Source organism: Eschrichtius robustus, chromosome 6, assembly GCF_028021215.1.
Source record: "Eschrichtius robustus isolate mEscRob2 chromosome 6, mEscRob2.pri, whole genome shotgun sequence".
In the NCBI taxonomy this organism is placed as follows: Eukaryota; Metazoa; Chordata; class Mammalia; order Artiodactyla; family Eschrichtiidae; genus Eschrichtius; species Eschrichtius robustus.
The window spans coordinates 30,069,573-30,096,656 of record NC_090829.1 but is presented as its reverse complement, the minus strand read 5'-3'; the positions used below and the strand labels follow the sequence as shown (position 1 = coordinate 30,096,656).

At 36.3% G+C, this 27,084-nt stretch overlaps 1 protein-coding gene across 4 annotated transcripts in view; it reads left to right on the top strand.

Moving 5' to 3' along the window:
* The window catches only part of HLTF (helicase like transcription factor), a 70,539-nt gene that overhangs the window by 14,261 nt on the left and 29,194 nt on the right, over positions 1 to 27,084 (top strand). For 2 of the 4 annotated variants that reach the window (XM_068546073.1, XM_068546071.1), the window contains exons 3-13: positions 1,498 to 1,664; positions 2,881 to 3,014; positions 3,566 to 3,663; positions 5,587 to 5,661; positions 5,819 to 6,010; positions 9,369 to 9,464; positions 12,768 to 12,843; positions 14,155 to 14,245; positions 15,828 to 15,907; positions 15,993 to 16,037; positions 17,094 to 17,180. In XM_068546073.1, coding sequence (XP_068402174.1) covers positions 1,498 to 1,664; positions 2,881 to 3,014; positions 3,566 to 3,663; positions 5,587 to 5,661; positions 5,819 to 6,010; positions 9,369 to 9,464; positions 12,768 to 12,843; positions 14,155 to 14,245; positions 15,828 to 15,907; positions 15,993 to 16,037; positions 17,094 to 17,180 — 1,141 coding nt within the window. Of the gene's footprint in view, positions 1 to 1,497; positions 1,665 to 2,880; positions 3,015 to 3,565; positions 3,664 to 5,586; positions 5,662 to 5,818; positions 6,011 to 9,368; positions 9,465 to 12,767; positions 12,844 to 14,154; positions 14,246 to 15,827; positions 15,908 to 15,992; positions 16,038 to 17,090; positions 17,181 to 27,084 lie in introns of all 4 variants that reach the window. The other 2 variants (XM_068546072.1, XM_068546069.1) reach the window with 1 other exon arrangement.

Genomic DNA, 27,084 nt, shown 5'->3' with positions numbered 1-27,084 from the left:
TTGTTGTGTCTGGCCACTGATACCTGTATTTGGTTACCTTAGTGGTCAGCTAATGATTGAACTAGAACCAGTAAATTTCCCAGTCTTTACTGAGAGGATCTGTGTGCATTTGGGGCACTCTTTCAACACTCAGCCTGGCAGTTGACAGCTCTGCCTTAGCCTTTATTTCCTGCCTGTTCAGAGCTTCAAGTTTAGCCAGAGGTGAGAGCTTAGGACCTTCTCAGGTCTTTCCTGAACATATTCACAGCCCTGGGCGTGCATACAGCCCTGTGCTTGCATTTGGCCTTCTAGATCTCCAGGAATATATTGGAGCTTTGAACATCTTATTCTCCGCTTTTTCCTTTTAAGCCCTTTGGTTATTGTTTTGTTTGCCCTAGCTGTTACCCACTGCCTGTAAAATTGTTTTTGACAAACACCCACTGAAGGGAGAACGTTTTATGTACTGAGTAAGCTCAGAGGTCAAATAGAAACAGCTTTGAAAGTGGGGGTCTTCTAGGGAACCACCATACAGGTCAAATATTGACAATTCTATAGGAATAAATCTTTGAAAGATTCTGCTCCAGTGTGCTCACTCTGGTAACTGCTAGGCTGTACTAAGAAGTGCAGCAGGTTTTTATTTTTAAAGGCTATCGTGTAACTGAGAGCTGGAGGTGAGACTAGGGCACTGATATTCAGCTGTTTTCTTGAATTAAGACTCCCCACGTTTCTACAACCCTTTGGTTAGTTTCCAGAGTTCTGAAAAAGTTGATTCAAACAGCTTTTGCCAGTTTTTTCATTGCTTTTATGGAAGAGAATTTTTGGAAGTCCTTACTCTTCCATTTTCAATTATGTCACCCTCAGGCAATTTTTAATTAAGTGGAATCAGATAATGGCATGAGTTGAAGGCTGGATGTATTTTCTTATTCCAGTTCCATTCTGACTTATAAATAATGCCTTTTAACCCTTTGAGATTCTGGAGAATTTAGGCTTAGGAGCTGGCCTGCCTGGATTCAGATCCTAGCTCTGCTACTTATTAACTTTATGACCTTGGGCAAGTTACTTAACTTTTCGGTGCTTTAGTGTCTTCATCTGTAAAATGGAGATAATGATAACACCTACCAAAAGGGTTGTGACAGTTTTAAAAGTCAGTCTATGTAATGTACTTAGAACAATGTGTGGCACATAGTAAGCACTCAAGAATTACCTGTTTTCGAAGTTATAATGTTGAATAATTTTAGATAATGTGTATCTGTTAGTTTTGATTGTATCTTTTATATATCAAGGATTTGTTAACTTCCAATGAATGTAAATTAGGAAAATATTGTAAAAGAATTATTACAAAATATGTTCTTTAATATTTCTATAGAAATATGAGTCCAAGAAAATGTGCATTTCTTATATGTGGTGTTATTCAGTAAGCATTGAAAAATGAATGGAAATCCCAGATAAAGTATGATGAACAAAGGTATCATTATATGTTTATTATTTATAATAATATCTGTTTATTATTTTTATTAGGTTAATAATAATGAAATGGTTGCATTACAACGAGAGCCCGATAACCCTTACGATAAGAATGCAATTAAAGTAAACAATGTGAATGGAAATCAGGTCGGCCATATAAAGAAAGATCTTGCAGCTGCCTTGGCCTATATCATGGACAACAAATTGGCTCAAGTTGAAGGGTAATGCACTTTTGGAGTTCAGTTTTAATAATTGTGAGTTGTAGTGATCTTTGAATGTAAGGGTATGTAAAGTTGCCCTGACAACTTTTGTCGCTATACCTTTAGTATGCATTCAGTAAATGTTTTAATTCTTCTTTCATCTGCCTGCACTACCCTAGCCATCAAATAGCTATTCCCTCACTTTCCTGGTAAATTATTACCATGGAGAAAAATAGACTTTGGTTCAAATATTAGAAAGTCCACACCATCTTTTAAGAAAAAAGCCTTTTTAAAAAGCCTTTTAGTGCATTGATTTGAGAAGTTTGGAAGTGTTTGTTTAAATCAGGTTGTAAGCTGATAGCCTGTGATCAGATGTAGATGAGTTTGGTCTTGCCTACACAGAGTTTAATTTTTTTTTCAGTTATTTCCGATATTTGAATATCTGGACATTCTACATTTTATGCATATTAATTTTTCCCTAATTATAAAAAATTATTTATAAATATTTATCTTGATAAATGGAAGATCTGGTAATGCAGGATACTCATTTCCACATGACATCATTTGATTGGAGATAAGTAGCAGCTGTTGCATTATCTAGGCATATACCTTCTTAGTTCTACTACCTGTTCCTTTTTTAAAACTCCCAGTCTCTTTGGTTACATTTTCTCTTTTATGCGTTTGTGTCTGTGACCTCAATTTTAGTATAGGTTGTTTAGGATATTAAAAGGTGAGTTTGGAAGATAAACACTTAGCAGTGTCTTCTCACTTATTTACTTGTTTTCTCCTTTCTCAGTTCATGAAGTTTTTCAGATATTGAGAGTAAACTTTCAGTGAATCCTGGATCAGAAATAGTTCTTGGAAATCCTTCCCCATTCTCCCAGAATGGGTTGCTACACTCAGTGGTTCTGTTAGTGGAAGCTCTGCCTTCTGAATTAAACTTGCTATTTTACTTATCTTATGATCTTCGTAATAGGCTAACTATGTATTTAAACACTTTTGTCTCACCTGAGTTTCTTCTGGAATTCTGGTCCTAAAAACTGCCTTTTCTTCTCATTATTGTTGGTCCTAGTCCGTGTCCTTTTTCTTTCTAGTCTGCTCAGTTAGTTCCCTTCTATTGTACTTGCATGCAGAATTTGAATGTGGCAGTTATTTAACAAGATTTTTAATGAAACTTAAATGTAAAAAAATAACACTTCTAATTTCTCATTTTTTTTTTCCTTCTTAATTATAATAGGGTAGTTCCTTTTGGTGCAAACAATGCTTTTACCATGCCTTTGCATATGACTTTTTGGGGAAAAGAAGAAAACAGAAAAGCAGTTTTAGATCAGTTGAAGAAACATGGATTTAAATTGGGTCCTGCACCAAAAAGTAAGTTCAGGGTTTAACCTACTATTATTCTGATATTGTTAAGATGCTGGAATTGTAAAACATTTATTCTCTTAAGTAATACCTTGAGTTTGGGTGGCTAAATTAATTAGTGCTGAAGGCTCCAAGTTTTTTTTTTAGTAATCTTTTTAAGGAAATCCTTGAATTTTTTTTCTCTTTATTTTGAAATAACTATAGATTCATAGGAGGTTGCACACATACACAGAAAAATGTACAAGGAGGTCCCTCCCCTAACTTCCCCCAGTGATAATATCTGGAAATCCCTGATTTTAAACATTCTCTTTAATAAGTTACAGACAAAAAGAATCTCCCAATAGAGAATGAAAAAGAATGTTTTTTAAAAGTTTGTTTAAATAATGTGGAATTCTTTTAATGTATTTTTTGAATAACCTAGCAGATTTAGTTTTAAAATTTTTAAAACACATATTAAGGGAATTTTTAATTCAGCTTATTAGACAAGCTTTAAAAGCTATTTACTAAAAGATAATTTATTTCATTTGGTGATTTTATTCTTTTCATTTTGTAAATTATAGCTTTAGGATTCAGTTTGGAAAGTGGTTGGGGCTCTGGAAGAGCGGGACCAAGCTATAGTATGCCAGTTCATGCCGCAGTACAGATGACAACTGAACAGGTGCACTTCTCTTATTTCATAACTAAAAGTGAATAGTGAATTTTAAATGCTGAAGGTTGATGTTTAAAAATATAAGATAAATATGCATCTGCTAGTATTAGTGATCTTTATATTGTTATGGAACATGTAGAATAAATAAAATATATTGCAAATATTTATGTAGAAAGAAAGCAGTGATAAGGAATATATCCACATACATGCATTCATATATACATTGAAACACACACCTTGCTGTATACACCTGTGATGTTTTACTCTGTTTTGATGTTTTTGTATTATTTGAAATTTTTAAAATAGCCATAATTTTTAAAAAGTTGAAGCTTGAAACTTACTCCTTTCAGGAAGGTTGCAAATGCAGTGCTAAAAAAACTAGTTCTGGGGGCTTCCCTGGTGGCGCAGTGGTTGAGAATCTGCCTGCCAATGCAGGGGACACAGGTTCGAGCCCTGGTCTGGGAAGATCCCACATGCCGCAGAGCAACTAGGCCCGTGAGCCACAACTACTGAGCCTGCGCGTCTGGAGCCTGTGCTGCGCAGCAAGAGAGGCCGCGATGGTGAGTGGCCCCCGCTTGCCGCAACTAGAGAAAGCCCTCGCACAGAAACGAAGACCCAACAAAGCCAAAAATTAATAAATAAATTAATTAAAAAAAAAAAAACTAGTTCCGAATCTCTGGCCTTAGTCTATTTCTTACTTTGTCTGCTTTGTGATCCAGGATACTGTTATGCTGGGTTAGTTTGGGGAAAAAAGGGTATAAAGTAAATTAATGCAGATCAGTCTTACCAATTACATCAAAATTTTTTTTGTCTCTACTCGTCAGTGTTAGCCTTTTTATATTCTAATTGTAGTTACTGTATTTTCCCTGCTCATTGCTAGAAGGGCTTGAGCCTGTGTCTGTCATTCTTTTTTTTTTTTAATTAATTTTATTTTTGGCTGCGTTGGGTCTTCGTTGTTGCGCGCAGGCTTGCTCTAGTTGAGGCAAGCGGGGGCTAGTCTTCGATGCGGTGCGCAGGCTTCTCATTGCAGTGGCTTCCCTTTGTTGTGGAGCGCGGGCTTCAGGCACGCAGGCTCAGTAGTCGTGGTTCGCGGGCTCTAGAGCACAGTCTCAGTATCTGAGGCACAAAGGCCCAGCTGCTCCACGGCATGTGGTATCCTCCCGGACCAGGGCTTGAACCCATGTCCCCTGCATTGGCAGGCAGATTCTTAACAACTGCGCCACCAGGGAAGCTCTTGAGCTTGTGTCTGGTGGGTAAACCCCAGATTACTCCTCCTCACTTTTTAGATTTGGCCTGATTTCTTCTGGGCTGTTGATATGTATGTATTTGCTAATTTACAAAAGTAATTATATATATGTTACTGTACGATTGGACTAGATCAATTTAAAGAACCAACTAAAGATTAGCATAAGATTGAAATTATCCTAATATTTTGTAACACATAGCAAATTTCTGATTGCAGTAATTATCAATGAAATGTCATTTACTCGAAAAAGTCAAATATACTTGGTAGGATCTGTCAAAATGGTTTGAATACAGCTAATAGAATCACAGAATTTCAATGGCAGAAGGAACCTTAGAGACACTCTAAATCTAGTTCATCCCATTTGTTTTGCAGTAATAAGATACAGGGCCATATAGGTTAAGTGTCTTGCCCAAAGTTATATAAAGCTTTTTTTGTGACAGAGCTGTGACTGAAACCCAGGACTTAAAACTCTATCCTGTAATTCTTTCGACGGTAACAGTTACCTAAAGGATCTATTTATTCTGCCATTATTGAGCAGTGTAGTATCTCAAAGAATTAATTTATTTTATGTACCTTTTGGTATTCGACTCTTTTAGTTAATTAAATGACCTGAAATCTCTGAATTAAGTTCAATTATTATTTTAATTGGTTTGTTTCATAATGTTTCTTGTTGCTATTTGTTGTAGCTTAAGACAGAGTTTGACAAATTGTTTGAAGATTTAAAGGAAGATGATAAAACTCAGGAGATGGAACCAGCTGAGGTACTGAGCCAGTATTTTCTATTTAAACTATTTGGAATTTTAAAATACGGTATTAATCTATACATCTTTCATGACAAGGTCAACTTTTCCAGATTTTGCATGGGGTAAAAGAAAGGGCTTATTGTATTTCTGTTTATGACATTTCTTTTATTTATAGGCTATTGAAACACCATTGCTTCCACATCAAAAACAAGCTCTAGCTTGGATGGTTTCACGGGAAAACAGTAAAGAACTTCCACCATTCTGGGAACAGCGAAGTGACTTATACTATAACACAATAACAAATTTTTCTGAAAAGGACCGACCAGAAAATGTTCATGGAGGAATTTTAGCTGATGATATGGGTTTGGTAATTATATTTTTCCTTGAGTTAATAACATTTTATTTTGTAACTAAGATTTTATATGAAGTAATTTTGAAGTAGATAGAGATGGGAATATGTTGGTGCCAGTTTGGGACTAGATATCACTGTGAGTGTAGAACATAATTTTTCCTGTGGTTTTCACTTAAAATAACGCTGAGGTTTTTTTTTTTCTTTCCTTTTGGCTTGTTTGCCTAAGGTACAATTAAAATAATTGGCAGTAATGATATAAACATGTGTTTTTCAATTTTCTTTTGAAATTCAGGGTAGCTTTCATGGGTTTTCTTAAAGAAAAGATATGATTCCTTACACCAGCAGTTTTTATACTTTTTGGTCTCAGCAACCCTTTATGTTCTTAAAAATTATTGAGCATCCCAAAGAGTGTTTGTCTTTGTGGGTTATCTCTATTACTATATCTATTAATATTTATGGTACTAGATACTAAAATTTTTTATTATTTTTAAAATAACAGTTAAAAAACTCATGTTTAACAGAAATAGCATATTTTTCAATGAAAAGAACTCCAAGACAAAAGCAATTTTGATGAGAAGACTGGCACTGTTTTGCATTTTTGCAAGTCTCTTTAATGTCTGGCCTAATAATTGACAGCTGAATTCTCATATCTGTTCTTTCATTCATTCTGTGTGATACGTTGTTTTTGTTGAAGAATACAAAGAAAATTTGTCCTCATGCAGATATGTATTTGAAAGGGAGTATTTTAAAAGCCTTTTTAGATAACTAGATTTTCTTTGCTACAAGAAAATCAAGCAAATATTAGTTTATTAAAGGTTAATAATTATAATGTGGAACTTTTTTTTTTTTGGCTGCACCATGAGGGATCTTAGCTCCCTGACTGGGGATCAAACCAGTGCTCCCTGCACTGGGAACACAGAGTCGTAACCCCTGGACTGCCAGGAAAGTTCCTATAATGTGGAACTTAAAAAATCATATCAATGAACTTTTTATACTTTGTTCCATTAAAATCCATTGGTGTAGCTTGCACATTGAATGGATATTTTACCCGTGCATGATTTTGTAACATTAGGTATTGCTCATTTGGAATATATTGGTTCACTGAGTTACACAGATCTGCCAAATGTTGATGCATTTCATTATACAATGTAAAAAAATTTACATTCATTGATACTACTGCTGATCTTATTAGAAAGGCATTTATATTTGGGAAGCTTTTCTACTCATAGTGTTGGATACAAGTTTTCTAACATAATTTTTGCTTGAAAGCTCAAATTTTATCATTAACAACAAACACTGTCAGTTGTTTCCTTTGGAGTTGATAGGCTCATTTTATTCATTTTTTTCAAGAAAATGTCTGCCACTCAGTCATGAATAACTAGTTACCAGTCATTCTTTCAAGTTAAAATGGTGGTACTTGAAAGTGACGATGCATGGTAGCTAGTTCAGCTTGTAATTCAGTCTCACAAGTGATTTTTCTCTAGATAACCTTCATATTTTGGTACGCAAAAGAAGTATTTTGTGTACTTCCCATCTTGTTACACAGAATATTTAAAACGTGTGTACTTAAGAGGTGAGATTTGGTAAAATGAATGTGTACTGCTTTATCAAGAACATTCTTTTTGCGGGCTTCTTAGTTGCGAAACGCCGGCTCCTTAGTTGCAGTACGTGGACGCCTTAGTTGTGGCAGGCAGGCTCCTTAGTTGCATCACGTGGGCTCCTTAGTTGCAGCAGGCAGACTCCTTGATTGTGGCATGTGAACTCTTAGTTGCGGCATGCATGTGCGATCTAGTTCCCTGACCAGGAATTGAAGCCAGCCCCTAGCATTGGGAGTGCGAAGTCTTATCCACTGCGCCACCAGGGAAGTCCCTCAAGAACATTCTTAAAGAGCATTCTTAAAGTGAAACTGTTTCTTTGGTTTGTCTTTTTTTTTTTTTTCTTAACTGGATGTGGCGGTTAAAAATACAGTGACCACTAATATAATGTAGTGCCAACTGCTTTGTGTCATGCTAAGGCAGCAGCAGTTTTACCCACCATTGCTTTTTGTGGAATTACTACAGATATCAACACAAGTAAGGTCTTAGTAGAATTATTAAAACAGTTTTGACTGCACATACTCCTGAAAGGGTCCTGGGGAGCTCCTAGGACCTGTGGACCACACTTTGAAAACTGCTGCTTCACAGTGCTTTCAACTTGAAAGAGGTTTATTTCTATGTTGGTAATTATAAATTCAGCTATGGAAAATAATGAAAATTTTCATGTTTCTGTTTTTAAAAAATGCACAAGAAATATCTTGTCCTGTATGCTTTATTGGTAAGGTATATAGTCTTTAAGTCTTGGAAATATCTTTAAATGAAATTTAATAAAGTAATTATCTTATGTCCATACTGGGATTACTAATCATTTTAAGTTAGCTCTGAATTACATGGCAAGCAAGTAGTTGTAGTTTTGTGATAAAGTTATTAGTTCAGGGTTAAATGTGACATTTAAATGGCAGTCATTCAATAAAGTGACATTTCCTTAAAAACATACGTTTATGGAAAACTTATACACTTGTACTGCTAGCTGCTCCAGCTTAATTCATAGTAGTCAAAAACTGGAAACAATCTAAATGTCCACCAACAGGTGAGTGCACAAATAAGTGTGCCATGTATGCATATATGATGGAATATTACTCAGCAATAAAAAAACAATGAATTGCTAATAAGCATTTCTTTATATTACTCCATTCTTCTTAAGGAACAACTTACACCAGCTCAGGTCACCACATGCTCTGAATCAGGACTAGGCCTAAAATTGTACTGAGCAGAAGAAACTAAACAAAGAAGAGTACATTGAGTAATTCCATTTATATCAAGTTCAAAGGCAGGCAAAATTAATATATAGTGATAGAGACAAATCAGCCATTGTCTGGTACAGAGGTGGGGAGATGGACTGCAGAGGAATACAGGGCAACTTCTTGGTGATAAAATTTTTCTGTGTCTTAATTGTGTGGTGGTTACACCAGTGTATACAGTTGTCAAACCTATCAAACCATACACTTTAAGTCTGTGAATTTTGTTGTATGAAAATTATACCTCAATTAAAAAAGGATTAAAAAAATAAAATGACATTTCTCAAAGATGCTTACAGGATTTTACACAGTAAATTATTTAATAACTCCTAATAATACGGCATGGTAAAGCATTTACTAACTTAATGAATGAAATAACTTCATTAATATGTATATTATTTAGTATAATAATTAGCATACTTCTGTGGCCCTGAATGCTGTTTGATATTTTCTTACTTGATTTAAAAATTAGTTTCGGAATGTTGTCTGGTCAACTGGGTTTCAGAATCTGACCATTTTTCTTTGTAAAACATTTTAAAGGGCAAAACTCTGACAGCCATTGCAGTGATTCTTACCAACTTCCATGATGGCAAATCTCTTCCTATTGAAAGAATTAAGAAAAATCAGCTGAAGAAGGTAAAGTATTAGTGTGTTTTTTCTAAAGTCTCTGGTTTATTGTAAAACCTTTTAATTTTGTCATTAAAAAAATTATTGCCAAAAAATTGATACTATCCAGTTTTTAGAGATACGATGAATGGCCTTTCTTGTGTGTTGCTGATAAGAGTGAAAGTTTATGCTACATTCTTGAAGGCAATTTGGTAATGTGTATCAAAAGCCTTAAAAGTGTTTATAATCTTTGATTCAACAATGCCATTTCAAAGAAACTATCTAAAGAAGTTATCAGAAATGCATTTTTTCCAAAGAGAAAAAATACAAGTTTATTTCCCCAGCATTATTTTAAAGGCAGAAAAGAAATACCTGTCAATAAGTTAACAGTTAAATTATGATACAACCGTAAAATTTAATATTATGCAACTACAAAGTACTATTTTTGAAGAATACTTTCATGATCTTTTTTAGTTAAAAGGCCAGATATGCCTCTGTGTATAGAGTTTGAGTCTTCATTTTGTAAATACATATTTATATACGTCTAAGTGTAGTCACACATACTGTATGTGCCAAAATGTTAATAGTGATAATTATGTCCTAATGATGAGAGAATGGGTGACTATTCTTGATGCTTAATTTGTGTATATTTTTATATATAGCATATATACACATAATACATGTATATTCAGTTTCTAAGAATTAATAATGAATTAGTTTTGTAGGGAAAATAAATGTTATAAGAATGAAACGGTTATTCTTCATTCTCAGCTGAAAATCCAAAGAACTTAAAGTAGGAAATAACTAGGTGCAAGGTGTATGCAAAATATCTATTTTTTGGACTTTACTGTTCTTCTTATTTTTTACTTTTCAAAGATGCTGCATATCACTTTCCTGCAACTGTTTGTTAAGATTCTATTTTATTAATTTGTGCGCTTAGTTGCATTTCCTTCTTTGTACTTTTAGTGGGAGTTTAACTCTGTTGTTAATGTCTAAGATTCAGTTCCCTACCCTGAATAGTCCAGTGCTTTCCACGTCTGTCCTTTTCTTTCTACATTTAGTTATTAAAACTGAAGAATAGCACCTAAGGCTACTTACAGCTTCATTGTCAATTACCAATTAAAAAATTATCTATTTTAAATAAGGCTTTCCCTTCTTCTCCAAGATCAGCCATGCATTTAACGTGTTATGTAGTAGGAAGGTTTTAGGATATTTAGTTAGTATTAGTTGAAATTGAGGCTGAAAATGTGATTTCCAGCTAAGCATTTATTGCAACAGAAATTTCATTATTTCAGATAGATTTGGATATTCCAAGCTTACAGCGTGAAATGTTATTAAATTTCATGAGATTGGAGCATAGTATGATTTGATAGGTTGGACTTTATATGTATATCTTTGAACTCTGTGAAGAAAAGGCTTACTAAGAGTCATTTAATATGAAATGAATAATGTAAAGGACATCCTTTGTTTGTAGATAAACTTTTGAATTATTTTTTGCATACTATTTAATATAATATAAATGATTGTACTGATTATTGAATAGTGGGTAGAATGATGAAAGGCATTTTTTTTTTAAGTGACAGACCTTTTTTTAAAATAAATTTATTTATTTATTTATTTGTTTTTGGCTGCATTGGGTCTTTGTTGCTGCGTGCGGGCTTTCTTTAGTTGCGCCGAGCAGGGGCTTACTCTTCGTTGCAGTGTACGGTCTTCTCATTGCAGTGGCTTCTCTTGTTGCAGAGCACGGGTTCTAGGTGCGCGGGTTTCAGTAGCTGTGGCTCGCGGGCTCTAGAGTGCAGGCTCAGTAGTTGTGGTGCACGGGATTAGTTGCTCCACAGCATGTGGGATCTTCCCGGACCAGGGCTAGAACCCATGTACCCTGCATTCGCAGGCAGATTCTTAACCACTGAGCCACCAGGGAAGCCATGAAAGGCATTTTTAGCATCAGTTTCTTGAAGCTAATGCTTTAAAAAGTTAATTATCTAAATAACTTCTAGTTACATATCTCTAAAAATGGTACATCTTGGATTTTTAATTTATTTAGACTCATACCATTGGAAGGGGATGGATTTTCTTTTCAACCACATTTTTAGTAAAACATAAACACTAATGACATTTTGTAAGATGTTTAAATTTCTATTTTTTTAAAAACTAAAATAAAATATCCTTTATTGGCCCTAATTCTAGGCAAAAATTACATTGTACTCTTGCTAACCAATCCCGAACACCACTCTGAGGTTTTGATTCAAAATATGACCTACCTTTCACAATATGACCTACCTTTCTTTTTATTTTTTAATTTTATTTTATTATTATTATTTTTTATAAATTTATTTATTTATTAATTTTTGGCTGCTTTGGGTTTTTGTTGCGCGCGGGCTTTCTCTAGTTGCGGCGGGGCTACTCTTCCTTTTGGCATGCGGGCTTCTTATCACGGTGGCTTCTCTTCTTGTGGAGCACGGGCTCTAGGCGCGCAGGCTTCAGTAGCTGTGGCGCATGGGCTTAGTTGCTCCCCGGCATGTAGGATCTTCCTGGACCAGGGCTCGAACCCATGTCCCCTGCATTGGCAGGCAGATTCTTAACCACTGGACCATCAGGGAAGCCCCTACCTTTCTTTTTACACTGGAAGAATTAATTTAATTACACCCAATTTTATTTGTCATTCCTACCTACAGAATCAAGTCGAGAATTAAAAGTAAGATTGGAGGAACCCTGCCCTACTAGACTCAGTTGAAAATATTTCACAGAGAAGTATAAAATTTTACTTTTATAGAAGTTCTTGTGCTCATGTACACATAGTTGCACTTTGAAACAAAGGAGAACACATGAAGGGAAAAGGACAAAGTCAGAGTTGGCAGGGAAAATCCCTGATAGAGTAAGGGAGGAGGCATTCTGAAACCTGACTATTTCATCTACCCATTCTGGGAATTCCAGAAAAAAAGGATGTCAATGGCAGCCTCATTTAAGATCTATTAGGGACTCTTGGTTTGAAAGTTTGTAGTCTTAGAATTCCTTTTAATTCTAAAGTAAATCCCATTTTGTGAATGTTTCTCACAGTAACTAATATGACATTTATAATTGAGGTTTGCTTTTTTGTATTCCTTTTGAAAAGGTTAAGACAGACTAGTTTTCTTTTTTGAGATACCTGTGAAAAAATTTTTCATCAATTTGTACATTTTTCCTCTTAATGCACCTCCTTCCATTGCTCCAGAATAGGGTAGCAATTTAAGTAGTCTTTATTATGTAAAGTAAAGCAATATAAAATAAGATGCATTTTTAAGTTTACTTAAAACTGACAGCAGTACTATGTAAGAAATATGCCTTTTCATCCAGGAATGTAATGTTTACGATGAATCTATGAAACTTGGAGGGAACAATACCAGTGAAAAGGCAGATGGACTAATCAAAGGTAAACTTTAATTTTGAACATGACCCCATGTTTGATTTAGATTTTTCCAATTTAATGACGTAATTCCAGCTCTGGCTTAGTACTATACAAAAATTTCAGATCTCTTTTTCTAAAGAATCTCATGAGGACTGGTAGGAAAAATTTCATCGAGGAAGCGATGCGATGATGGAATTGGCTTGGTAGCACATTAGAGGAGGAAAAGCATTTTTGGTTGAGGAAAAAAAACCCATGAAAGGGCGGTTAAAGTCAAGACAAAACACAGAGTATATTGCTCTGGGACCTCAGAGTAGTTTATGGTATTTATAATGTAAATGAATAACAGCAGAATATGCATGAATATGCATGAATAAACAGCAGATAAAAATAGAAAGATAGGTTAGAGCCAAATTAGCAGAGGAGAAATGAAAAGGGATCTATGGATTTAACAGTTATGTGGCTGGATTTAGCAGTCAGTGACTTTCATAAAATTAATTTCTTAAGGTTGCTTAGAACAGAGCAAGACTGAAAATATTTTAAAATAAGACTAGTAGATAAAGAATTGTTAATAACAACTATGTGCTGTTATGAATTTTGCTGTGTTTCAGATAGGAGAAAAATAGTTGGAGAGAGAGGCAGAATTGAGGGCTTTTGGGGGGCGTCGTTTAAGAAGGAAATCCATGGATAGGAAAAGATTTTGTATACAATGGAGAGAATAATTTGGTGGCCTGTGGGAGGAAATGAGATCAAGAAAATAGGTACATGAGTTAGCATTAGAAGGAAAGGAAGTAAGGTTGAGGAAAAATATAGATAATTGAGAATAAAAAGGTAGGAAAATTGATAATTTATAGAAGATGACATCTGATTTTCTTTGTAAAGTGAAGTAGGTCATCTGGGAGTAAAAGGAGTTTAAAATCTAGCAGAGGATCCAGTGTAGTATAGATCATCCAGGTGAGTGGGTAGGGAGGATGTGTGATAGGTAAAAGAGTTGCTAAGTGATACAAGGTGACCCTAACCCTAATACCACCTGTTTATTGTTCATTTTTTTTTCCAGCAGCTCTTAGCTGCCTTGGTATAGCAGGAAATTCAGCCAGTGTAGGAATTGGCTAGATGACTACAGGGGAAAGACTGGGCACAAAAAAATTGAAGGTACTTTTCAGTGAGAAAATACTAGATTAGGAAATTGTAGAGAGTACAGCTGGCTGATTGAAAGAATAGGAATGAAGATATTAAGAGTTGAGCTACTGAGTTGGAAAACCAAGGTTTTAAGGATACTGCTAGTCTAAGACAATTTACTAATACTCTGTATATTTGTCCTTTTTTTTGAAATGGAAGGATCTAGATGTAGTGGAGAACCCAGTATTTCAGATGTCAAGGGAAAGAATAAATATCCCAAGTCAGAATTCTCTAGCTCCCGCCCCAAAAGGTAAACTCTATTATGGTTTAATTTTATGTAATATGTTTAAACTCCTTCTCCGTTTTCTTACATATGGGAGAGAGCTATGACCATTATCTCAGTTGCAGAGTTCTTTCAAATACATTTCTTTAATTTGAAACTGCTAAAGTCACTGTGACTTAGGTAGACTGTTCTCATTTTACAGGTGAAAAAAATAATATTAATATATAAAAGAGGTGAATTGGTAATTTTTAATAATCACTTATCTTTCTACTATTTTCCTATTTCACATAGGAACTGAGATCTAGCTCTTGGGTTTTTTGTTTTTGTTAAGACTTTAGAAGAATTTTCTTTATGAATTTGAGGAGTTGAGAACTGATGTATATTTATCGGATGGTTTGACAAAAGCATTCTTTGCTCATCTGAGTTCTTTCTCACTTTACCTTTAGTGGAAATAAGACATGATAAAGTTATTTATGGAGAGTATTACATTAATGTAGACTGGAGGGAGAATTTGAATAACACATAATGCCCCTCTGCTCTCCATTTGAATCTGTTAACTTTATAAATTTTATTTACTCTCTGAGGTAGATCTAAATACTTGGCTTTTGTGTTTTATTGTCCACCATCAATATCTGCAGGCATGACCTCAAATCTGAGTCCCTCTTAGCTATTCCACCAATAGAGATTTCAAAACTGGGGCTTTGTTAATTGTTCTCTATCTTTAGTACCTGTCTGAACTGAGCACAAAACCAGGACTCATCAGTTTCCCTCTCATCTAGACTATCAAATCTTATAACTCTGAACTGACCATGAGTGTTGGTAACAGGGCACTGTTAGGTAGCCCAGATCAGATTAAAGGGTGTGGAAATAATGATGATATGGGAAAAACAACCACCAACACACATACTAAAACTAATACATATATACTTACTGTGCAACAGGCACTATTTTAGAGGCTTTGCATGTGGTAACACATTTTATCCTACAAAGTGGATTGTATCTTTATTCCTGTTTTCCAAGTGAGGAAACTGAAGCTTAGAAGAATATTAGGTGACTTGCCTAAAGTCACATAGCAAATAAATGGTGGAATGGACATTTGAATCTAAGCAGTCTCTCTCCAGGGTCCATTGTTCGTAGGCACTTAACCACCATATTGTACTGTTTCTACACAGAATTTATAAAAATTTTCATTGTGAAAGAATTATATTTTTGCCTCTTAGCTGCCTATTTCATTATATTGGAGGGTTATCTTTGATAATCAGAGTCACTTCTTTTTTGTTCTAGTTTTAATATAAGTGTTTGAATTGAATTACCAAATACTGAACAAAGTGTTGAAGGGATTACTATCTTAGAATGGTTTACTTTCTCAAATTTATTTTAATAATAGTGATACTGCATTTTGTATAGTGAATGCTTTTGGCTACGAAAGCAAAATGCTTTCAGCAAATTTGACTTTCATTTGTCAAATAAAAAATTTTTTCCCCTGATATTTTTTCAAAAAATAAACAGGGGCAAGACAAAAAGCATTTGTATTACATTTATTAAACATAAGTTTTTATATCCCGTTTTGTTTTGGATTGATAAAAAATTTGTGTATACTTAATTTTAGGAGAAAAACTGCGGTACAGTACACTGAAAGCAGCGATTCAGAGGAAATTGAAACAAATGAATTGCCACAGAAAATGAAAGGTAATAGAAATGAGTTTGATTTGGTAATGTGTCCTGTGTTTTAATTTCCTAGTGTGACCAACGTTATATTTGGTTTTGCTTTTAGGCAAAGTGAAAAATACACAGTCAGAGACTAAAATCAGAGAAAAAGGTGTGTATATCTCAATATCCCCCTTTTTTTTTTTTTTAATATATATGTATTTATTTGGTTGTGCTGGGTCTTAGTTGTGGCAGGAGGGCTCCTTAGTTGAGGCATGCATGTGGGATGTAGTTCCTTAAGCAGGGATGGAACCTGGGCCCCCTGCATTGGGAGCATGGAGTCTTAACCACTGCACCACCAGGGAAGTCCCTTTCTCAGTATCCCTAATCTACACTTAAAGATTATTAAAGTAAAACCTCACTGATTTGTATCTGTCTGGCTTGGAATTCTTTAATAATAGGTCGTGAACTTGACTGCTTTTTACATTTGAACTATTTATGCTTATCAAGGGTGTTAAATGAATGAAGCAAATTGAAAGAACAGTTTCAAATTAAAATTTAAGAGAATATATTTAAACCAACTTTAGACAAAACAAAGTACTTTCTACTAATAAAATGACTTCAATAAAACCTTTTTTGTATATGTATAAATTGTAGTTACTAAAGTAGGGTGAGACTGCCTTGTCAATATAGTACTACTATTACTGTTACTTAGCATTATACAGATTTACAAATATTCAGTGAGTATCTTTACTTTTTCCTTTATCTTTAAAACATACAGTTTACTTTGTTTTTCTCTTAATCTGATTGTGTTGTATTCCTAATAAGTTAAGAAATTGTATTGCATTTGGAAAATAACTCATCATCATTGACTGATCTGAAAATTTGGCAGCATCTTCATTAAAAGTTAAACACCTGTTTCATTGAAAAGATTCTCCTTCCACCTGGGAGCTGGATCACTTTGCTGCTTCTACTTTCACATCTCTTCCTCAAGAGAAGCAACAATGAATCATGAATGACTACATTTCTTCTTTGAGCTGGAAAGATAGTGTCAAAAGAGGCAATTTTGGTTACTAGAAATTATTTTATTTTTATTTAATAATATGAGCTCTTAAGAAAGTGTGGAAGTGGTATTATATTTCCTATCCTTAGACAGTACCTGTACTTAAGTACAGGAGAGAATTAGTTTTCAAATATCTTAATGATTCTGTGGTTTTCACTTCAGCAGGATCATCTAAGGTTAAAGAAGATGCGGAGTTTGCATGTGCACTTACTTCACCTACCCCTGCAACCAAAAAGAAAACGTTGAAAAAGAGTGAGTAAATCTGCTGGGGTTTTACCTTTTGTTTGGTTTGTTTTTTCTGTTTTTCAAAGAAAAAAATTTTAAATGACAAAAGTTATAAAACCATATTACAAGAAGTTAAGAAAGTAGAGAAAAGAAAAAAGACAATCTCATTTTTAAAAGTGCACTTTGATGTATTTTCCTATTCTGTTTTAGTTAGGTTAAAAAATTTGATGGGAATAGGTCCCTTACTCATCTGAGTAGCATAGATATTTTTTTCTAATAAAGGCACAGAGCAATTTATGGCTGCTTTAAAACTTAATTTAATTTGGATTAATTAGAATTATTATAAAGATTTAATTTTTGGTATGAGAAGAATATGCTTTTCAATTAAAAACTTAAGTGATCTTTATTATTACTTCATATTTTGTAATACACAGGGAAATGACACTGCTTAAGAGTCTGAATATTTGAAATGGAAAGAGATTGAACTGTGGTTAAGGTGATCTGGGACAAGTTATTATATTGCTGCACCTTAGTATCCTCTGTTTTACATGTTAGAGATACAGCAGACAAAAGTCTATTTTCACAGAGCTTATGTCTAATGATGGGGGGGGAATATAAAATAAATAAACACATAATTAAAATCAAAAAAATTTTTTTAATTGAAGTATAGTTGCTGTATAATATTGCCTGTTACAGGTGTACAATATAGTGATTCACAATTTTTAAAGGTAATACTCCACTTACAGTTATTATAAAATATTGGCTGTATTCCTCATGTTGTACAGTATATCCTTGTAGCTTATCTTATACCTAATAGTTTGTACCTCTTACTCCCCTACTCCTACACTGCCCCTTCCCTATTCCTTCTCCCCACTGGTAACCTCTAGTTCTCTACATCTGTGAGTTTGCTTCTTTTTTTCTATATTCACTAGTTTGTTGTATTTTTTAGATTCCACATATAAATGATATCATATACAGTATTTGTCTTCTCTCTCTGACTTATTTCACTTAGCCTACTGCCTTCCAAGTCCATTCATGATGCTGCAAATGGCAAAATTTTGTTCTTTTTTTTTTTTTTGAAAACAGTTGTTTTATTTATTTAAAAAAAATTTTTTTGGCCACACCACATGGCTTGTGGGATCATAGCTCCCCAATCGGGGATTGAACCTGGGCCACAGCAGTGAAAGCGCTAAGTCCTAACCACTGGACCGCTAGGGAATTCCCAAAATTTCATTCTTTTTAACAGATAATGTTCCATTGTATGTGTATGCTACATCTTCTTTATCCATTTCATCTGCTGATGGACACTTAAGTTGCTTCCATATCTTGGCAATTGTAAATAATGCTGCTGTGAACATTGGGGGTGCACGTATTTCTTAGAATTAGTGTTTTTATCTTTTCTGGATGTATACCCAAGAGTGGAATTGCTGGGTCATATGGTAGTTCTATTTTTAGTTTTTTGAGAAACTTCCATACTGTTTTCCACAGTGGCTGCACCAATTTACATTCCCACCAATAGTGTACGAGGGTTCCCTTTTCTCTACATCCTCACCAACATTTGTTATTTGTGTTCCTTTTGATGATAGCCAGGCTGACAAGTGTGAGGTGATATCTCGCGGTTTTGATTTGCATTTCCCTGATGATTAGTGATGTTGAGCATGTTTTCATGTGCCTGTGGCCATCTACATTTCCTTTTTGGAAAAATGTCTATTCAGGTCTTCTGCCCATTTTTTAATCGAGTTGTTTGTGTTTTTGATATTGAGTTGTATGAGCTGTTTATGTATGTTGGATATTAGTCCATTATCAGTCATATCATTTGCAAGTATATTCTCCCATTTAGTAGGTTGTTTTTTTGTTTTGTTGATGGTTTCCTTTGCTGTGCAAAAGCTTTTAAGTTTAATTAGGTCCCATTTGTTTATTTTTGCTTTTATTTCCTTTACTTTAGGAGATGGATCCAAAAAACACTGCTGTGATTTATGTCAAAGAGTGTTCTGCCTGTTTTCCTCTAGGAGTTTCATAGTATCTGGTCTTACATTTAAGTCTTCAGTCTATTTTGAGTTTATTTTTGTATGTGGTGTTAGAGAATGTTTTACTTTTTCATTCTTGAACATGTAGCTGTCCAGTTTTCCCAGCACCACTTATTGAAGAGACTGTCTTTTCTCCATTGTATATTCTTGCCTGTTTTTTATTGTAGATTAATTGATCATAAGTGTGTGGGTTTATTTCTGGGCTTTCTATCCTGTTCCATTGATCTATGTGTATGTTTTTCTGCCAGTACTATACTTTTTGATTACTGTAGCTTTGTGGTATAGTCTGAAGTCAGAGAGCATGATTCCTCCAGCTCTGTGAAAATCACTGCTGCTGAACAGAAAACAAGAAAAAAATGAAAAGAAATGAGGACACTTTAAGAGACCTCTGGGAAAACACCAAGCACACTAATATTTGCATTATAGGGGTCCCAGAAGGAGACGAGAGAGAGAAAAGGCCTGGGATGTAATAGCTGAAAACTTCCCTAACCTGGGAAAGGAAACGGTCACCCAAATTGAGGAAGCACAGAGAGTCTCATACAGGATGAATCCAAAGAGGGACATGCCAAGACATTTTGTAATTAAAATGGCAAAAATTAAAGGTAAAGAGAGAATATTAAATGCAGCAAGGGAAAAGCAAAAAATAACATACAAGGAGGGACTTGCCTGGTGGCACAGTGGTCAGGACCACTTGCCAATGCAGGAGACACGGGTTCGATCCCTGGTCTGGGAAGATCCCACGTGCTGTGGATCACCTAAGCCCCTGCGCCACAACTACTAAGCCTGTGCTCTAGAGCCCGCGCACCATAACTACTGAAGCCAGTGCACTCTAGAGCCCATGCACCACAGCTACTGAGCCCATGCCCCGCAACTACTAAAGTCCGCGTGCTATAGGGCCCGAGTGCCGAAACTACTTAAGCCCATGTGCCTAGAGCCCATGCTCTGCAGTAAGAGAAGCCATCGCAATGAGAAGCCCGCGCACTGCAACGAAGAGTAGCCCCTGCTCGCTGCAACTAGAGAAAGCCTGCGAGCAGCAACAAAGACCCAACACAGCCAATAACAAAACAAAAAAACATACAAGGGAACTCCCTTAAGGCTATCAGCTGATTTTTCTTTTTAATAAATTTATTTATTTATTTATTTATCTTTGGCTATGTTGGGTCTTCGTTGCTGTGCACAGGCTTTCTCTAGTTGCGGCGAGCAGGGGCTTCTCTTCGTTGCAGTTCACGGGCTTCTCATTGCAGTGGCTTCTCTTTGCGTAGCATGGGCTCTAGATGCGCATGCTTCAGTAGTTGTGGCACTCGGGCTCAGTAGTTGTGGCTCTTGGGCTCTAGAACGCAGGCTCAGTAGTTGCGGTGCATGGGCTTAGTTGCTCTGCAGCATGTGGGATCTTCCCAGACCAGGGCTGGAACCCATGTCCCCTGCATTGGCAGGCAGATTCTTAACCACTGTGCCACCAGGGAAGTCCCTATCAGCTTATTTTTCAGCAGAAACTCTGCAGGCCAGAAGGGAATGGCATGATATATTTAAGTGATGAAAGGGAACAGGCTATAACCAAGAATACTCTACCCAGCAAGAGTCTTCTTTAGATTTGATGGGAGAAATCAGAAGCTTTACAGACAAAAAAAGTTAAAAGAGTTCACCACCAAATCAGCTTTACAACAATTGTTAAAGGAACTTTTCTAGGCAAAAAAGGAAATGCCACAACTAGAAACAAGAAAATTACGAAATGAAAAAGCTCACCAGTAAAGGCAAACATACAGTAAAGGCAGGAATCATCCTCATACAAAGCTAGTAGAGAGGTTAAAAGACAAAAGTAGTAAAATCATCTATCTCCACGATAAGCTGTTAAGGGATACACAAAACAGGTGTAAAATACGATCTCAAAAACAGTCATCATGAGGGAATTTTTAAAATGCATTTGAAATTAAGAGGTTAGCAGCTTAAAACAATCACGTTATATATATATAGACTGCTATACAAAACCTCATGGTAACCGCAAACCAAAAATCTGTGAAAGATACACACACAAAAAAGAAAAAGGAGTGCAAACAAAACACTAAAGATAGTCATCACATAACAAGAAAACAAAAGGAGAAAGGGGAAAAAAGATCTACAAAAAGAAATCCAAAACAATTAACAAAACGGCAATAAGAAGATATATATCAATAATTACCTTAAATGTAAATGGACTAAATGTTCCAATCAAAACTCATAGAGTGGCTGAATGGGTACAAAAACAAGACCCATGTATATGCTGTCTACAAGAGACTCACTTCAGATATAGGGACACATACTGAAAATTAGGGGATGGGAAAAGGTATTCCATGCTAGTAGAAATCAAAAGCTCAAGTAGCAATATTTATATCGGACAAAATAGACTTTAAAATAAAGATTGTTACAAGAGACAAAGAAGAACACTACATAATGATTAAGGAATCAATCCAAGAAGAAGGTAAAATAACTGTAAATGTATATGCACCCAACATAGGAGCACCTAAATATTTAAGGTATAATTTTAATTAGGAAGTGCTGTGAAGAAAATAAAGGAGGATAGTGAAATAAAGATTGACTGAAGGTGCCTGTTTAAGAAGGTGATATTTGAGCTAACAAAGAATGATGAGAAAGAGTTAACTTTGGTATAAAAATCAGACAATTAGGAATAGAAAAAATAAGTTTTAGATTACTATTGACCCTAACTTAAGAAATTTTAAGAAATGTGGGACTTCTCTGGTGGTCCAGTGGTTAAGACTCTGCACTTCCAATGTAGGGGGCATGGGTTCGATCCCAGGTCAGGGAAGTTCTGCATGCTGTGTGGTGTGGCCAAAAAAAAAGAAAAAAATTATATATATATACACACACACACACACACACACATATATGTATATACATATATATGTAAAAGAAAAAGGAAATGTGGAATTTTCAACTGAGATAGAATGAAGTCACAGAAAAAAGGTCCCCTTTTGTTGCAGACCCATAGCTGTAATACAAGAGAGTAACTTGAAAAATCATAGCTGTGATAGAACCAAAAAACCATATTTCTGGAAGAGAAGCAGAATAGAAACAAAAATCAGTGAGTGGGGATGGAAGCCATATCTTGTGGTAGATAGTGATTTCTTAAACTTAAGACATAAAAAGTCATAAGGAAAAGATTGATTAAATTATGCTGCATTTTAAATTTCTGTGCATCAAAAGGCACCATAAACAAAGTGAAGAATGATAAGGCTTAAGAAAAATTTATGATAAGTGTAACTTAAAAAGGATTAGTATCTAGAATATGTAAAGAACCCTTTACAAATCAATTAGAAAAAGACAGCCCAGGAGACCTTCAAGATGGCAGAGGAGTGAGACGTGGAGATCGCCTTCCTCCCCACAAATACATCAAAAATATATCTACATGTGGAACAACTCCTACAGAACACCTACTGAACGCTGGCAGAAGACCTCAGACTTCCCAAAAGTCAAGAGACTCCCCAGGTACCTGGGTACGGCAAAAGAAAACAGAAAAAACAGAGACAAAAGAATAGGGATGGGACCTGCACCTCGGGGAGGGAGCTGTGAAGGAGGAAAAGTTTCCACACACTAGGAAGCCCCTTCGCGGGCGGAGACGGGGTGGGCAGAGGGGACGCTTCGGAGCCATGGAGGAGAGCGCAGCAACAGGGGGGCGGAGGGCAAAGCGGAGAGATTCCTGCACAGAGGATCGGTGCCGACCAGCACTCACCAGCCCGAGAGGCTTGTCTGCTCACCTGCCAGGGAAGGTGGGGGTGGGAGCTGAGGCTCAAGCTTCGGAGATCAGATCCCAGGGAGAGGAGAGGGGTTGGCTGCATGAACACAGCCTGAAGGGGGCTAGTGCGCCACAGCTAGCTGGGAGGGAGTCCGGGAAAAAGTCTGGACCTGTCTAAGAGGCAAGAGACCATTGTTTCAGGGTGCGCAAGGAGAGGGGATTCAGAGCACCACGTAAACAAGCTCCAGAGACGGTCGCTAGCCGCGGCTATCAGCCTGGACACCAGAGACGGGCATGAAACGCTAAGGCTGCTGCTGCCTCCACCAAGAAGCCTGTGTGCAAGCACACGTCACTATCCACACGTCCCCTCCCGGGAGCCTGTGCAGCCCGCCACTGCCAGGGTCCCGTGATCCAGGGACAACTTCCCTGGGAGAACACATGGCGTGCCTCAGGCTGTTGCAACATCACGCTGGCCTCTGCCGCCGTAGGCTCGCCCCGCATTCCGTACCCCTCCCTCCCCCCGGCCTGAGTGAGCCAGAGCCACCTAATCAGCTGCTCCTTTAACCCCGTCCTGTCTGAGTGAAGAACAGACGCCCTCAGGAGACCTACACGCAGAGGCAGGGGCAAATCCAAAGCTGAACCCCAGGAGCAGTGCAAACAAAGAAGAGAAAGGGAAATCTCTCCGAGCAGCCTCAGGAGCAGCGGATTAAATCTCCACAGTCACCTTGATGTACCCTGCATCTGTGGAATACCTGAATAGACAACGAGTCATCCCAAAATTGAGGCAGTGGACTTTGGGAGCAACAATAATATGTTTTTCCTTTTTCTGTTTTTGTGAGTGTGTATGTGTATGCCTCTTTCTGTGATTTTGTCTGTATAGCTTTGCTTTTACCATTTGTCCTAGGGTTCTGTCTGTCTGTTTTTTGTTTGTTTCTTTTGTTTTTATTTATTTATATTTTTAATAATTATTTTTTATTTTAATAACTTTATTTTATTTTATATTATTTTTTTCTTTCTTTTTTTCCCCCTTTGCTTCTGAGCCGTGTGGCTGACAGGGTCTTGGTGCTCTGGCCAGGTGTCAGGCCTGTGCCTCTGAGGAGAGAGAGCCGAGTTCAGGACGTTGGTCCACCAGAGACCTCCCGGCTGCATGCAATATCAAACGGCGAAAGCTCTCCCAGAGATCTCCATCTCAAAGCTAAGACCTAGCTCCACTCAACAACCAGCAAGCTACAGTGCTGGACACCCCATGCCAAACAACTAGCAAGACAGGAACACAACCCCACCCATTAGCAGAGAGGCTGCCTAAAATCATAAGGTCACAGACACCCCAAAACACACCACCAGACGCGGTCCTGCCCACCAGAAAGACAAGATCCAGCCTCATTCACCGGAACACAGGCACCAGTCCCCTCCACCAGGAAGTCTACACAACCCAGTGAACCAACCTTAGCCACTGGGGGCAGACACCAAAAACAACGGGAACTACGAACCTGCAGCCTGCGAAAAGCAGACTCCAAACACAGTAAGTTAAGGAAAATGAGAAGACAGAGAACACACAGCAGATGAAGAAGCAAGGTAAAAACCCACCAGACCAAACAAATGAAGAGGAAATAGGCAGTCTACCTGAAAAAGAATTCAGAATAATGATAGTAAAGATGATCCAAAATCTTGGAACTAGAATGGAGAAAATACAAGAAACGTTTAACAAGGACCTAGAAGAACTAAAGAGCAAACAAACAATGATGAACAACACAATAAATGAAATTAAAAATTCTCTAGAAGGGATCAGTAGCAGAATAACTGAGGCAGAAGAATGGATAAGTGACCTGGAAGATAAAATAGTGGAAATAACTACCACAGAGCAGAATAAAGAAAAAAGAACTGAGGACAGTCTCAGTGACCTCTGGGACAACACTAAATGCACCAACATTCGAATTATAGGGGTCCAGAAAAAGAAAGGAACTGAGAAAATATTTGAAGAGATTATAGTTGAAAACTTCCCTAATATGGGAGAGGAAATAGTTAATCAAGTCCAGGAAGCACAGAGGGTCCCATACAGGATAAATTCAAGGAGAAACATGCCTTAAGACACATATTAATCACATATATTAAGACACATATATGTTAAGACACATTAAGACACATATATTAAGACACATATTAATCAAACTATCAAAAATTAAATACAAAGAAAAAATATTAAAAGCAAGGGAAAAACAACAAATAACATACGAGGGAATCCCCATATGGTTAACAGCTGATCTTTCAGCAGAAGCGCTGCAAGCCAGAAGGGAGTGGCAGGACATATTTAAAGTGATGAAAGGGAAAAATCTACAACCAAAATTACTCTACCCAGCAAGGATCTCATTCAGATTCAATGGAGAAATTAAAACTTTTACAGACAAGCAAAAGCTAAGAGAATTCAGCACCAGCAAACCAGCTTTACAACAAATGCTAAAGGAATTTCTCTAGGCAGGGAACACAAGAGAAGGAAAAGACCTATTATAACAAACCCAAAACAATTAAGAAAATGGTAATAGGAACATACATATCAATAATTACCTTAAATATAAATGGATTAATGCTCCAACCAAAAGACACAGACTGGCTGAATGGTTACAAAAACAAGACCCGTATATATGCTGTCTACAAGAGACCCACTTCAGACCTAGGGAAACATACAGACTGAAAGTGAGGGAATGGAAAAAGATATTCCACGCAAATGGAAATCAAAAGAAAGCTGGAGTAGCAATTCTCATATCAGGCAAAATAGACTTTAAAGACTATTACAAGAGACAAAGAAGGACACTACATAATGATCAAGGGATCAATCCAAGAAAAAGATATAACAATTGTAAATATTTATGCACCCAGCATAGGAGCACCTCAATACATAAGGCAAATGCTAACAGCCATAAAAGGGGAAATCGACAGTAACACAATCATAGTAGGGAACTTTAACACCCCACTTTCATCAATGGACAGATCATCCAAAATGAAAATAAATAAGGAAACACAAGCATTAAAGGACACATTAAAGAAGATGGACTTAATTGATATTTATAGGACATACATACCATCCAAAAACAACAGAATACACTTTCTTCTCAAGTGCTCATGGAACATTCTCCAGGATAGATCATATCTTGGGTCACAAATCAAGCCTTGGTAAATTTAAGAAAATTGAAATCGTATCAAGTATCTTTTCCGGCCACGATGCTATGAGACTAGATATCAGTTACAGGAAAGAATCTGTAAAAAATACAAACACATGGAGGCTAAACAGTACGCTACTTAATAACCAAGAGATCACTGAAGAAATCAAAAAATACCTGGAGACAAATGACAATGAAAACATGATGACCCAAAACATATGGGTTACAGCAAAAGCAGTTCTAAGAGAGAAGTTTATAGCAATACAATCCTACCTCAAGAAACAAGAAACATCTCAAATAAACAACCTAACCTTACACCTAAAGCAATTAGAGAAAGAAGAACAAAAACCCCCAAATTTAGCAGAAGGAAAGAAATCATAAAGATCAGGTCAGAAATAAATGAAAAAGAAAGGAAACAATAGCAAAGATCAATAAAACTAAAAGCTGGTTCTTTGAGAAGATAAATAAAATTGATAAACCATTAGCCAGATTCATCAAGACAAAAAGGGAGAAGACTCAAATCAACAGAATTAGAAATGAAAAAGGAGAAGTAACAACTGACACTGCAGAAATACAAAGGATCATGAGAGATTACTACAAGCAACTATATGCAAATAAAATGGACAACCTGGAAGAAATGGACACATTCTTAGAAAAGCACAACCTTCCAAGACTGAAGAAATAGAAAATATAAACAGACCAATCACAAGCACTGAAATTGAGACCGTGATTAAAAATCTTCCAGCAAACAAAAGCCCAGGACAGGATGGCTTCACAGACAAGTTCTATCAGACATTTAGAGAAAAGCTAACACCTGTCCTTCTCAAACTCTTCCAAAATGTAGCAGAGGGAGGAACACTCCCTAAGTCATTCTCCGAGACCACCATCACCCTGATACCAAAACCAGACAAAGTTGTCACAAGGAAAGAAAACTACAGGCCAATATCACTGATGACTATACATGCAAAATCCTCAACAAAATACTAGCAAACAGAATCCAACAGCATATTAAAAGGATCATA